At 52.0% G+C, this 14,197-nt stretch overlaps 1 protein-coding gene across 2 annotated transcripts in view; it reads right to left on the reverse strand.

Annotated features, from left to right (window-relative positions):
* Nucleotides 1-721: 721 nt before the first annotated feature.
* Nucleotides 722-14,197, reverse strand: part of KSR2 (kinase suppressor of ras 2) — a 47,185-nt gene continuing 33,709 nt past the window's right edge. For both annotated transcript variants that reach the window (XM_042886206.1, XM_042886207.1), the window contains 5 exons: nt 8,395-8,491; nt 5,712-5,845; nt 2,759-2,890; nt 1,115-1,244; nt 722-859 (listed from right to left, as the gene is read on the reverse strand). In XM_042886206.1, the coding sequence (XP_042742140.1) occupies nt 722-859; nt 1,115-1,244; nt 2,759-2,890; nt 5,712-5,845; nt 8,395-8,491 (631 nt within the window). The remainder of the gene's footprint in view (nt 860-1,114; nt 1,245-2,758; nt 2,891-5,711; nt 5,846-8,394; nt 8,492-14,197) is intronic.

Here is a 14,197-nt window from a genome sequence, read left to right on the forward strand (position 1 = left end):
TTGAACAGAAGCCACCTGCCCTCGCACATCTCGGGCCCAGCAGCCCTGCAGCCCCATGTGTGCACGGCCCCTGCTGTCTGCCTGCCACCACGGTGTCCCCACATGTCTCTGCCCATCAGTTCCTCTTCAGTGCAGGGAAAGGCTGTGGTGGTTCTATCCCATCCCAGTCCATCCCACAGTGCCCACTGCTCTTCCTTCCTTGGCACATGAAGGAGAGCAGCGAGGAAGAGGAGAAATGCAGGGGCGAAGGCACCATCCCTCAGCTCCTCCTGTCACAGCCTGGAAAAGAGATGAGATGGCAGAGTCAACGTGGGGCACTGTGTCCAGCAGCACTGGGGTCCTGCAAAAGAGTCCCCAAACGTGCATCCGTGTGCATGCATCAGCAGGACCCCAAGGGGGCTTTTGTCTCCTGTGCCCATGGCCTTCATGTAGGACTGCTTTGGATCCTATCACAATAACGCCCAGACCCCCAGCAGTTACACATTCCACTACTTTGGGGTTCAGCTTTCCTTGCAGAGCCACCCCCAGTGCCTGCTCAGAACACAGACTGGCAATTAGCTCCCATCCTGATCAATGCTGGCTCAAGTTCAGGGTGACACAGGGGACATCCGACCGCTGGCTGCACAATGTTCCCAGGAGCACTGAGCACGTGGGGACACGGAGTTGCTTGAGCTCCTGCCTTGGAGCATAGGTAGGGAGGAGAGGTTTGGGCATCAGGGACTTACTCTGCTGACTTCCAGAAGTGCCCAGGGTGGGAAAGGCGACGGTTGCGCTTTGGCAGTTTCTCCAGCATGTCCATGAGCTTGGTGAAGGTGGGTCGCTCCTCCTGCTCGTAGGCCCAACAGAACAGCAGGATGTCCTGCAGCCACACACAGTGACAGGTGAGCACACGGAGGTGGTATCATAACCACTGCCCATGCACCATACGCTCACCCCACATCTCCTATAGGGAACCCTATCCCCCCCACACACAGCCCCACTAGGGAGCCCTATCTCCATCCCGTACCCCATGAAAGTTCAGCATCGAGACCAAGCCCCACCAGCAGAACCCTTTGCCCAACACACATCCCCCATCCCACCCCCCCCATGGGTCTGGTTGCCCCATGGCACCTACCGAGATCTCCTTGCCCATCCCGATCTGGCTGAGGTTGGGTTTCATCCCTCGCCCAACCTGCCATATTATCGCCTCCGCTGGCTGTGTCTTGAAGGGCCATTCTCGTGCATGCAGCTCATACCAGATGGTGCTGGGGAGAGAGCAGTACCATGACCAGGGTCATTCCAAGGGGGGGGACACCCAAACGGCACCCTAACGTGTCCCACCCAAACCCCATCACAACCAACAGAGAGCGCTCAGCATCTTTGCTTCACCCCCAAATAGGTCACCAGTGTCACTCAGTGCTCAGTACAAAGATGCCACTGCTCCCATTTCCCAGATGGGAAAACTGAGGCCGAAAATCCCAACACAGAGGAACATCCCGTTCACATTCCCTGAACTGGGGGAATATCCCTTTCTCCACTGCATGAGGTCCTGAGCTACTTCCCCTCGCTCAGAGGCAGCATCCATCTGAGGCATCATCCACTGCAGGTGGGCAGCCCTGTCCACAGCCATCGTTTTGCTCCATGCTTATAATATCTACCCTGATGGGACGTAACTGTATTTATTGTGCATGACAGCAGTGAGGAGACCGCATGCTTTGGCTGCTGCTGCAGGCACACACCGAGATGTTCAGTGGGGAGCAGGCGGACCCACTGCAGAAAAAAATAAGTCTGAGTAACAGTCTTAGCTTGATCAGATCCCCTAATTACTTTTTTTCTTCTTTTTTTCTCCGAGCTGACGCTCTGCCTTGGAGGAGGGAATATCCAAACTCTTTCAGCTTTAATTACTGCAGTTTTGATGGAAATATCACCTCGGATAACAGCTTCACGTAAACTAATCACTGCAGCCTGCAGTCTTTAAGGTGTGCATGATAAGATTAAACAAAAACCACAGCCCTACACTCGCCTGGAGAAAGGTTTTATCAGGGCGTGATGGGACTCCTGACACAAAGGATGCTTTCTGCTAGATAAATAGCAGGAGCGATGAGTCGGTCGGCTGAGCGTTCCCGCTGAAGGAGACTCATCAATTCTCCCCTGCTCAGCCTTTTGGCATCTCCTCCTCTGCGCGTTCAGCCCCCAGTGACAGCCACGGCTGCTCAGACCATCTGCAGGCACCCAGCAGGGAGGATTGGAGGGCTCTGGGGATTTGTGGGCCAGCATCTGCATCCCATAGCATCTTCATCCCACTGCATCGCCCTGCTGTACCCCTATCCCTCTGCATCATTCCACCACATGTCCATCCCACTGCATCCTCTTCCCTCTCATCCCATCATCTCACCACAATCGTATTCCACTGCATTTGCATCCTATGAACTCTTTATTCCATTGCATCGCCTCACCATGCCCCCATCCCACTGCATCCCCATCCTGTGACCTCCTCATCCCGCTGCATCTCCATCCCACCGTGCCTCCATCCAATTGCTTCACACTACCATGCTCTCATCCTACCCCATCCTCATTCCACTCCCAGCTGCTTTCCCATCAGTACCCATGCTAAGAGACAATTTCCCATATTCACCCTTATCTGTCTGTGACACGGGGGGGGGGGGGGGGCGGGGGGTTTTTCACTCAAATTCTTTTGAAGCAGGCTCATGCCTCAGTGATGGCAGCAGGTCACAACCAACACTGCCCCACCAGACACCATCGCACAGCAGGGACTCACCCCAGAGCAAAGACGTCCGAGTGCTTGGAGAAGGGCAACTTGTCCTCCTCAGTGTCGGGCGAGAGCTGGCGGATGATCTCAGGGGCCAGGTGGCACAGCCAGCCATTCTGGATCCGCAGTTTGTTCTCCCTCCTGTAAGAATACGGAGCCAGGAGCACGAGTGCTGGGGAGGGCAGGGAGAACCACTGTTGTCTCCCAGACCCTGCACCCCATTTAAGCCTGGTTTTCCCCTCAGGATCCTTGCAAGTCTGGGCTTTAGCCCCACTGTGACAAAGGTCTGCAGGCAAGATGTCTTCATATTCGTCTCTGGTGGAAGGGCACAGTTTGGGCTGGTGCCTTGGTCTGTTCTGGCTCTCACTGTCACCCCCCATACAATCACAGGGATCATTCAGGTTGAGAAAGACCTCTAAGGTCCCCAAGTCCAGTCCCTGCCCACCCCACCATGCCCACTGACCACATCCCCCAGTGCCACCACATCCCCATGGTTCTGGAACACTTGCAGGGTTGGTGACACCACCACCTCCCTGAGCAGCTGTGCCACTCCATCAGCACTCCTTCCAAGAAGAAACGTTTCCTCATATCCAATGTAAACCTCCCACGGCAAAACTTGAGACCATCACCTCTCGTACTTTGAACCAAAATTCTTCAGAAGAGCAGGGACAAACATTTCCTTGGGTAAATCCCACCAGCATCAACATCTGAGCTGGTCCTGCTTAGACCTGAGCAGAGACCAGGGACCTCCAGGAGTGCACTCCAACCCAACTCACCCAATCACAGCCCAGCAATCGGTGTTTCCAGGTGTTTGATCCCTTCCAGCCCATCATTTCCCTATCTCCTCGAGGTCCCCCCAGCCAGTACAAACGCATTGGGATCACTTGGCCAGCAGCTGAGGATGATGCTGATGCCTTCCTCCTGCAGGCACTTGGATGCACTGATGGCACAACTTGCTCTCTCCTGCTCCTTCCAGAGCTGCTTGACCAAACCAATGCTTCACCAGGTAACAGAGCTCCCCTGTACCCTCTCTCTTGTGTGAAGCTTTCCCACGTTGCATCCTGGTAACAGCACACACTGATGGAGCCCTGGACTCAGTCAGTGCCCCAGCATCAGTTCTACCAGCAGAGAAGGCTGAGCTCCAGAGCAATCCCAAATTTGGCTAAATTATGGCAATTTCACGACTTCATAACCAACCCAGGCACATCACAGAACAAGAGAGCAGCAGTGAGAGCAGAAGAGCTCTTCAGGCCACTCCAAACCACCTCTAATTACAGAGCAGCCCTATCAAGCCCGGCAATATTTAAATACACGAAAAATAAATATATGGAGCAACCCTATCAAGCCATGCAACGTTTAAATATGGGAAAAATAAATATCTGGAGCAGCCCTACCAAGTCCTGCAACGTTTAAGTACAGGAAAAATAAATATCTGGAGCAGCCCTACCAAGTCCCACAGTGTTTAAGTACAGGAAAAATAAATACGATTTCACCAGGGTAAGATGCCAGGTAACAAGTTCTCTGCAGAGTGTGCTGTAGGTATGATAGCCATCCCATTTTTCAGCAGTGTTGGTATCAGTGCACCAAGTGCATTCAAGGCAATCTTGTGGCTAGGAGGATGAGGAGGGTTTTTAAGTGATGGCATTTTTAAACTCTAGTGAGAACAGGCCAGGTAGTAGTCCTCATTCACATCTGTGCATGAAGTAACATCACCATCTTTAGTCTGGCCTGCCAACATTTGCTTCCCTCTCTACACAGTCGTGAGACACCACAACCACCAATAATAACTTCACCTGAACAAGGAGATCAGACTTGCAGGCACTTTTCTGCTTCAAAATCCATGGTGAACGATGGGTGCAGATTCCAACAGGAGATGCACGTGGGTCCAACAGTCAAGGGAGGCCACCCCAAAAGCTCCTTGGACAGGAATTTCTGCACTGTCCTCATTTTTCCAGCAGAATGCCCATCGTTTCTAGAGGATCTCGTATGTCTGTACAGCTCCACATGTCATCTATCCTCTGCTAAGCAACCTCACCAAGTGGCATCCTGACCTTGAGCATCATCCCATTTAATTGGGTACTCATCTCCCTGCTGCCTCATCTCACGTTTCACCTACAGAGCCTCTCTGGCTTTTGCATTGTGGAAACAGGGACAGGCCATGCGTGGAACATCCCCATCCACTAATGCATTCAGGCCCATTCAAAACACCAGCTGCTTTCTTCTACTGCAGCATTCCCAAAAGCTTTGGCCGTTTTTGCCCAGTCCAGCACACAAAGACCCCAATGGAGGAAACTGCAAGGGCAGGACTGAAGTCCCACCATCCACAAAAGCCCAGCACGTGGCATTGGTGAGGACAAATGAAAACCAAGAGTGGCAAGTGGGAATTGCAAAGTCAGCAGCACTTTTTTGGCGTTGCTCAAGACAAAAGATAAAACTTTAATTCCTTCTCTCCTCTTTCATTTCCCCCTCACTCTAGCTTTGTTTTTCTCCCCTGAACGGCTGTTGAAACTCTCTATGCTGCTAAGCCTACAGCTTGCAACCCTCCCAAAACACTGGCAAAAAGACATTTAGTAAGGAACATTTACCAAATGTGCCTTATTTCAAACCCAAAGAGACACCAAAATGTTGCAAGGCTGTAAATGTCCCGAGCTTGGCTCTCTGCTCGCTGCGCTCAGTTAGGCACAGGCACCACGGCCAGATGTCCACAGCAACCCAAAGGTCAGCATGCAGCACCACTCAGCAGCCAGGGAGCTGAGGATGGAGCAGATGCTGGTGGATTTTAGGGATACTGCTGGGGGATGGCTGAAGCAAAGCCAAAAGACACTCCAATCCTCTCTGTCTTCATGCCCACCAAGGCTACAGAGCCAAGCACACGTGCAAAAGAGCTTCTGGGGTTCCTTCCCCATGCCCTCAGCTCTAGGACCAAGGATGAAGCCTGGGTTTCCATTGCACCACATCCTACCTGCCTGCCTGGAGAACTCCCGAGATGCTGAAGAGGCCGAAGTCCGTGATCACAACCTTCCCGTTGTCATAGAAAACATTTTTGGACTTGAGATCTTTGTGGAGGATTCCTTTGGCATGCAGGTACCCCATGCCCTAGGGTGGAGGAGAGAAAAAAACAGAGCTGACAAAGAAGCACACAGAAACAGGATAACAGAGAAAAGGGGCAGCTTCACCAATATCTGCTGATTGATTATGCTGAGAAACAGCAAAGCTGCTCTCTTCCCTGAAACCCTCTGCTGAAAAACTGGTGGTAATGGTTTTGCCTGCTCTATCAGGGTTGAGAGCAAAAGGGGAACAAGTCAGAGCTCTCCATCCCACTACTACATTCCCTGCTGAAGCCATCGGGGCTTCCCACATGCGTCCCAGCACAGTGAGCTGGAAAGCAGAGCCCAGCAGGAGCCCTGCCTTAATGTCTTCCCCTAGGAAAAAAGACTTGGCAGTTAATTAAAATGATTGCTAATGATGCAAAAATAAGGCCATGGGTGGGAAACCCAAACTCGCCTGCACCAGGCTCGTAGAGCATCGTTTGATAGAGCTGCCTGTGGGCAGACCTGCTGCTCACGGGGATGTTCATTGGGCTGCAGCAAGGCCCACGGTGCTGTCTCAGTTTTCATCCTCATAAGCAGAGTAACAAAACTTCTTCTAGAGGGGGCACCAGAGGATAAATGCTCAACGGGCCAGCAAGCTGTTGCTTGAGAGCAATTATCCTTTGCCCATCATCAACATGGGAGGAGTGAAATGGGTTTCCACCATCCCAGCTCTGAGCACTTCATACAGACACAGATGCCCCAGGTGCCAGAGCCAGATTAATTAGGGGTCTCCAAGCCCCAGCACATGGAGCAATGCTAAGGTTTAAAAGCTGTTGTAAAATACCACCACTGCCTTCTCACGCTGTGTTCTTCGTGCAGTAGATGTGGGTTACTGCAAATATTGTCTGGTGATTTGGGGTTGTTGATCACCCACAAGTAGCTTGTGAAGGCTGCTCATCCCAAAGCCCACAGCACACTAAAATCCGTGTGCACAGCTGGAACATTGGGGTTGCCCCTGAACCCTAAGAGGACAGCGCAGCCCCCAGGACTGCAAGAGATTTGGGAACAGGTTGGACTGCAGAGTTGGGATGCAGGGGTCTGAGCAGTATGATAGAAGAGGATGCTTGCCAAAGGGGCTGTGGATGCTGATGTTCAGATCAAGGCACGACCGCCCTCCAGACATGCCACCAAGCCTCCTGCAATGGCTCTGCTCTGCAACATGGGGCGCAGGGAGGCTGGAGAGCAGGCTGCAGAACAGAAGCACAGAGCAGCCCTTGCTGAAGGCACTCCTAGAGCAGCAACCAGTCCTCCAGATGCGCCACAGCCTCCACAGGGGATGACACAGATCCCACATATCCACAAATTCCAGGCCTGAGGATAAGCCGAGCCAACAAGCCCGGCTCAGTGTCACCTTCCTTTGCTCCAATGTACACGAAAATCCAGCTCCCTCTGCCGGCTTTGCTCCTAAAACAAATTAACTTTCAGCTCCAGAGGATCACAGTGGAACAAGAGCCTTTGCACCCGGTAATCCCATAAGCTCCAAGAATCTCCTGACTCATGCAGGGAATCAAGGATAAAGCCATACAAGTGCAGGGTAGTGGGGCTCAAACTCCTCTCATGGTCCAAGCGGCAGCTCCTCTGGGTGATGCTCCCCAGCCAGTCAACTTCTTCTAACAACAGCTTCACTGCATCCCACATACACTGAGGGCAGCCCCACATCTGCTGTCTGTTGTGGGTTGCAGGGACCTACTGAGAGCTTCAGGACTCCAACGTATTCCTAACGCAGCAACCTCCCAGCTGCTCCTGCAGACCCTGATCAGCATAAGGAGACATGACTGGTACTGGGAAAGGGTTGACCTGAGCCATTAGCACCCGCTGTGAGCATCTGGGAGGCAAGAACATGTGTGATGCCTGTGACATTTGCTCAGCAGGAAAAAGTCATCTTTTCAAAACGGAAAATACAGATCAGAAAGAGAAGAACAGAAATAGGGAAACAGACATTGGGCACACCAACTTAAGGCTGGAGCTTGCAAGAAGGTGACATCACCCAGCTCGGGGCACCCCTGGGGCAGACACAGAGCTCCTGTGGCACACCATGGCCAGGTACACCTTGAAGGTGCATATCGCTAGCTGCTTATATGGACTCAGCCCTTGGAATTTGCTGGAGGCGCTGCCCAGCCTTGATCTGCTGGGGTAGGACCCACGTCTGGTGCTTTAGGAACCATTCTGTGTTAAAGGTGTGAAGCTCTCACAGAGCTCTCTTTGTTGCTGATGTATGCTGAGCCACGGTGTCCACAGGACCTCACTGCTGTCTGTGGGGATGCTGAGCACCGCTTTGCACAACGCCCTCAGACACTGGGTTTGGATTATGAGCTCTGTGTGGAGCCAGGAGTTGGACTCGATCCTCATGGGTTCCTTCCAAGATGGGATGTTTTGGGATTCCAGGATTTCGTGGCCTCTTCCCTGTTACAGGCTGGGGACAGAAGGTCCCACCTGCAGCGTTCACTTGAGGTCAAGGAGCTCAAAGCCAGAGATGCTGCTGGTCCCAGCACCCTGCGCAGCTCATCTGGGTGCCCACGGCAGACAGCAGCATCCCGCCTGACCACAGCATACCTTCACAATCTCCTGTGCTATCTGCCTCGTCTTGTTGACATCCAGGACGATTTTGGCGTCTCTCACCACCGAGTAGAGAGTCCGTCCTTTACACAGGCTGGAAGGACAGGAAAAGGGAGAAAGCTGACAAACTCCTGCTGAGCAAAAATCCCCTAATATCAGCATCAGTGGTAGGGGTTACACAAATTGCTGCCAGAGGCCCCCATCCCCAGGCCCCAGCCACCAGCTGGACCTCTCCCTGAGAGCTTTGTGCCCACATCTCCTCCCACCTCTTCCCCTGTGGGATACAATGCTCACAGATGTAACATGAGTCAAAAGAGGAAAGACAGGGAGTAAGGGAAAAAAGGAAACACACAAAAAACCCCAATGCACTCTACAATGTCCTCCAATTTTCCTTCTCATACCAATTACAGTAAAATCTATTTACAGAGCCTTAATTACCAAAGGCAGCTGTAGGGGGGGGGACGGGACGGGACATATAAACCAATTAAAAATATATTGACATTTGAATATCATAATGGAAGACGTGGGTGGATGCTGCCTTGACTCCCGCCCACCAAAAAAAAAGAGCTTTTTTAGCTCCTCTGCATCCACCCACACTCATTATAGGCAACTCTAGAAAGATGGGACTGGATACCTGTGCCCAGGAAACAAAACACCAGGCAGGCGCCTCTCGTTAGAGAGGCTGTGAGCACAGCTGTTAATTGATCTCGTTATTGAACGTGAAGTCACAGGTTCTCATTCCCATCCTCCTGCCCACAGCCAGCCCTAGGGATACAAACCACAAGGAAATGTCTGGATGCCCACAGATTTCTACCAAATTTGGGGCTCACCTCCAGAACAGGGGGGAAAGCTGTGCTCCCGCAGTGCTTTTGAGGTTTGAATGGGTTGCGGCTGGGATTGATCCTTGCTTGCTCCTTCCAAATGGGATCACAGCTCCTGCAGCCCCTCCTGCCCCAAAGCCAAGAGCGGCTCACAGGCACCATTTCCAGGTGAGGCAGCTAAGCAGGAATGGGAGCAATCCAAAATTTCACCACTTTGGGCAAGGCGACAGCATCTGTCAACGCACCTCGTTGCTGCTGTGTTGGAAGGCAGCAGCGCCAGCCCCTCCTGGGGCCACTCTGCCTCCTTCCACCCAAATCAGCCACTTTACCTGCTGGAATGGTTTGGCTGCCATTATAGACAAATAAAGAGTTTTTCTGAAGTGCTCTCAATACTGCTTGGAAATAAGTGGTAAAGGAAATCTCTGCCCTTGGTTTTCTGCAGCGGGAATTAAAGGGTGCAAAACAGTAATGGGTGTGAATTCTCTTTCCATGGAGAGTTGTTTTTGTTTTGTTTTGCACTGGTTTGCAAAATGGACCTGTGGGGCTTAGGCTGCAGGATGCAATAGGCTCCCTCACACACACACACACAGCCCAGCTCTCCACGATCCCAAAAAAACCCTGGTTTCCCTCCGGAGCAGTTACCCAAAGTTGCTTATGGGTTGGGTTAGTCATGAATCAATGTTACAGATCAAACAAAGAGCTTAGTGCTGGGTTGGGCTGTGATTTCAGCCCTGGAGTGAGTTAAGATCGGCTGTTTGCCTGGGAAAAGGGCTGAGTAGGAGAAAAAAAACCCTCCGATTTCTGCATCTCTAAATGACAGTGATAACCCACAGCCCCTTTCCAACAAGATTCCCATCTCTTTTGTCTACAGGCAGGGGGGATTCATTGAACAAGTCATTGGCCACACATGCCATGAGCTTGGTGCGAGGACAGCAATTGGCAGTGGGACATGGCACTGTAGGACGCGGCATGGTAGAGTAAGGACATGCCAGCACCACTCCTCCAGCCCCAGGGATACAACCCCATGACTCACTGCTCACATTCCCCTGATGAATAACTCTGACTTAATTGCGAGCGATGCCAGTGCAGCCACAAAGCCCCGTTTGCACCTATTATGCAGCACCTGAGCCTATTGAACCAACACCTGCAGAACCTTTTCATGGCAGCTCTCATTCATTCAGGCCCTTCTCATTCCTTGCCTTTCTGCTTGGAGAATTCACTGCTGAAAGGCTGTGGATGGCATGCGACACCACAGCGTGACACTGGGGACAATGGCACCTGAGCTGTGCTTTCTTTTGGATCTCAGCTCATCCATATCTGAAGAGCACATCCCTAAGCAAGCATTCATCTCTTCCACCTGAACCTCTTTATTTGCACCCACCAGCAAAGCAGGCAAGGTGGTGACACGAGACCGAACCCAACCCGAGCCATGGGGAGATGCTCAGTGATTCCAACCCATGGTCTCTTGGCCCTCATATCAACCTTAAATGTCCCCTTGCAGCCCCCTCAGCCCCAGGACAGCCTGGCCCCATCCCACTGCAGGTGCTCACTATTCAAAATGAGTTTTGAAGTGTTCAGCCAAGCAAACCAAATCCCAAATTGCTTTATAAACATGCTGCATTTCACCAGTGTGGGCTGGAGACATCAGCAACGGGAGCAAAGTCAAAGCGACTTGCAGAGGAACAATTCAGGAAGGATGAGCCAGGGAGAGCAGCAGCACTGCCTCGCGCTATTTTTCTCATTTGATGCGGAAGCAGCCTCATCCTCCTTGCAATATTGATGGTCATCAGCTCAATAGGGTCTTAGACCTCAGCCCAGCTCCTGCTCACTCATGCTGGAATAAATTCAGTGCCGATAGCACCTCAGTGGCTGCGCTCGGGTCGTGATGCCATTACTTTAGTAGGATTTTTGTGCTTTCCTTCGCTCTGCCCAACCATCGGCGCAAATGTCACGGGGGCCCATTAAATGGGATCGCTTTGAACACCCCAAAGTGATAAATGCCAGACCCCAAGAAGCTCATTGCTCGCTGCTCAATTGATTTATGGGAAGCGGCTGAGATGCCACGGCGATGGCCAGCATCCTATGCCCAAGGGAGAGACAGAGTGAGAATTAATAACAAGGGCTAGCAGCAATAGAAGCCTGAGAAATCCCAGTGTCACTGGGACGCACCGCAGCTCTCCTCTCAGCCACCCAATGCCCTAAAACCAAGCACAGACACACTCCTGCCCCAGGACTACATTCACTTCGTTTCCTGCCCTCTGGGAGTCGCCTTTCCTCTCCACACCCATTGTTTTGCCAAACTCTGTGGGCTCTCCTTCCTCCTGGGGACTGGAGGCACACAAACACTCCTTTCAGTCAAAACAAAGCATCAACCCCAGGCACTGCAAGAGCCCTCCTGCCGAGCAGCATCCTCCCAAGCCCAGACCCTCCTGGAGCATCACTTGAGGGGGAAAAATCCCCAGGAAAAAATCCAGCTCCTATGTGAAGCATACTAGGGCTGCACAGCTGGGCTCTCCTCGGCTTTATCAGCCAGGAAACACTTGTTTCCAACCTAACACCTCCCAGAGCTCTGGCAGCCAGGAGCCAGCCACCAGCAGCAAGGCTGCAGCCCCACAGCCAAACTGCCCCAGCACGCTTTGTGCGGAGCAAAGTTAGCAGGGAGCTGTGAAGGTGCACTTTTGTGCTCGTCCCCGACTGCGTCCTCCCTACTGTCCTGGGATGGGAGCAACAGACACAGCTGTATTTTCCTCCTCGGCATTACAGAGTAAGGCTGGGGGAGGAGGAGGGAGAGCAGCCTCCCTGCAAAGTGCCTCCAAGCCCATCACGCCTTGGGAAGCAGCCAGTTATTTAGAAAAAGCAAACTCCATGCATTTTTATTTCAAGGAGATAGTGGCAGAGGAGGCGAGCTCTGCTACAGCTGCTTGCAAAGCAGCTCCAAGGCAGGAGAATGCAAAGCAGCCCCTGTCCCCAGCGGCTCATCTGCTGCGAACAAGTGGTGCCTGAATGCTGCATCCCTCATTCCAGCACAAAGCAGCACAGACACCACGCCGGTGCCCATCTCACCCCCAGCCCCTCCCCTCTCTGGGTATTTCGGTCTCCCCAGCACTGCCATTGAGCATCACTGTCTGCGGGCAGAAGATATATGCTCACTTAATGTATATATTAATACACATATTGACTTTCCCTTTGTCAGTCGTTATCAAGATTTATCCAGCCCGATGGCCTCTTATTGATTGAGAAGAAGTGTATTCCCACGGGTCAATCCATTCTGAAACATCCAGTGGCAAGAAGTCAATACCTATTTATTATATGATCTACGAGCTTCATTACTCTAAATGCTATGGAAAGCGAAAGGTGGCAGAAGCCAGAGGAGAAAAACAACAGAAAAGGGAAGGAGGCTGTTTGCCAAAGCTGGTGTTGGGGGACTCAAGCGTGGGGAGGTTCATAGGAGGCAAAGCCTTGCACCCTAGAGAGAGAACCCCATCCTTCACACCCCATTAAATATTCATCCCCAGCTCCCTAAGCATTAAGGTCTACAAGTCCCAAATCCTGTGCAGCTGAGCTGGGATGTAAATGTCAGGAGGTGAAGATCTCCCCTTATTCCCTTAGTGCAGAATTATTGGGTCTTCAAGTGCAGAGCTCCCAGGCGCTGTGTTGCTGCCCCTGCAGCCCATTCAATCATTGTGAACACAAACCCTTTCATTCCTTTTCCATTTGGTCCCAGACCAAGCATGGTTCAGGACATCCCTATGCTCTCCCCATCTCTAGATGCTCTCAGTTTTGCTGTTCATCCTCAGCACCACAGGGACCGGCTACGGGATGTGCTGGAGATGCTCCATCTGCAGCAGAACAACTCAGAGTTCCTCTGTTGAAAGGCACCTTCGACAAATTAATCCTCCTTATGTAGCTCTCATCAGGTCAATTCATAATGTTCTTCAGCCATCTCCTCGGTCTCCCAAGAAATCCCGTGTACCAAATTGCTCAGCCCCACCCCCGCGTTCAGAAAGGGCCCACAGGCACTGAAACGTGGGCTCTCACTCCCTGCTTTGCAGCAGCGAAGGGCTGTGGGGCTGCTTCCTGCAGCTCCATGCTCATCTTACAGCACCACGCTCCCATCGCTCGTGCTCAAGAATAATTAAGATGAATGCTAACTGTCCCCACTGCTCATTACCCAAGAGAAAATCCATTAGCAGCTCCGGCGGAGCCACCACCGTGCAAACCACCACTGAATTCCCACCAGCAGCCCAATCTCTCCCTTTCCCTGACACTCAAGGATGCATCTCAGGGACAAAGCAATGGTTAATGCTGCAGTTTCCCCACCGCCCCCAGCATCCCAGGCCACTGCCATCACCCTGAACAGTGGTCCAGGTATCCTGGACCACTCCTCGTCCAGCTGATGTCACGTCGTCCTCTCACTGCAGTGCCCAGCCATCATCTCTGCCCTTCACCATGAAGGAAGAGCCTCCAAGGCTGCGTTATCTGCTATACCTGCTACTGCAGCAAACAACACTGGATAAGGAGACGTTCATGAAGCAGAGATCATTAGGACTGTGAGCATGCAATACTCAGACATGCCGCAAGCCCAAGCTGTATCCCAGGCAATCGCATAACGCCGTACTTAGACCTTACAAAGGACCAAGCGCAGGTGGGGAAGAAAAGAAAGCTGAGCTGTGTGCTTTTCAGCCCTAATATCAATGCATCAAGCCACTGTGGCGCACACATTTATTTTGTCAAACTGTCAAAAACGGCACCTGAGTGGTTTTGTATAAAGAGGTAATAGGATGGAAAACACTCCAGAGCTAAAATATACACAGATATCTAACACTCCATTTCTGGGATTGAATAGGACTGAAAAGCCCAGCAAAGGGCTTGCTGCTTTGATACAGCAACACAGACTTTCTGGAAATTCAACTTCACCTTGGGAAAACTTCTCTGAGCAGCACCACAGCAAGCCCTGCAGCAGCACACGTAGGCTGGAG

Source organism: Lagopus leucura, unplaced genomic scaffold, assembly GCF_019238085.1.
Source record: "Lagopus leucura isolate 7727_CA_CO unplaced genomic scaffold, USGS_WTPT01 Super-Scaffold_100055, whole genome shotgun sequence".
Classification (NCBI taxonomy): Eukaryota; Metazoa; Chordata; class Aves; order Galliformes; family Phasianidae; genus Lagopus; species Lagopus leucura.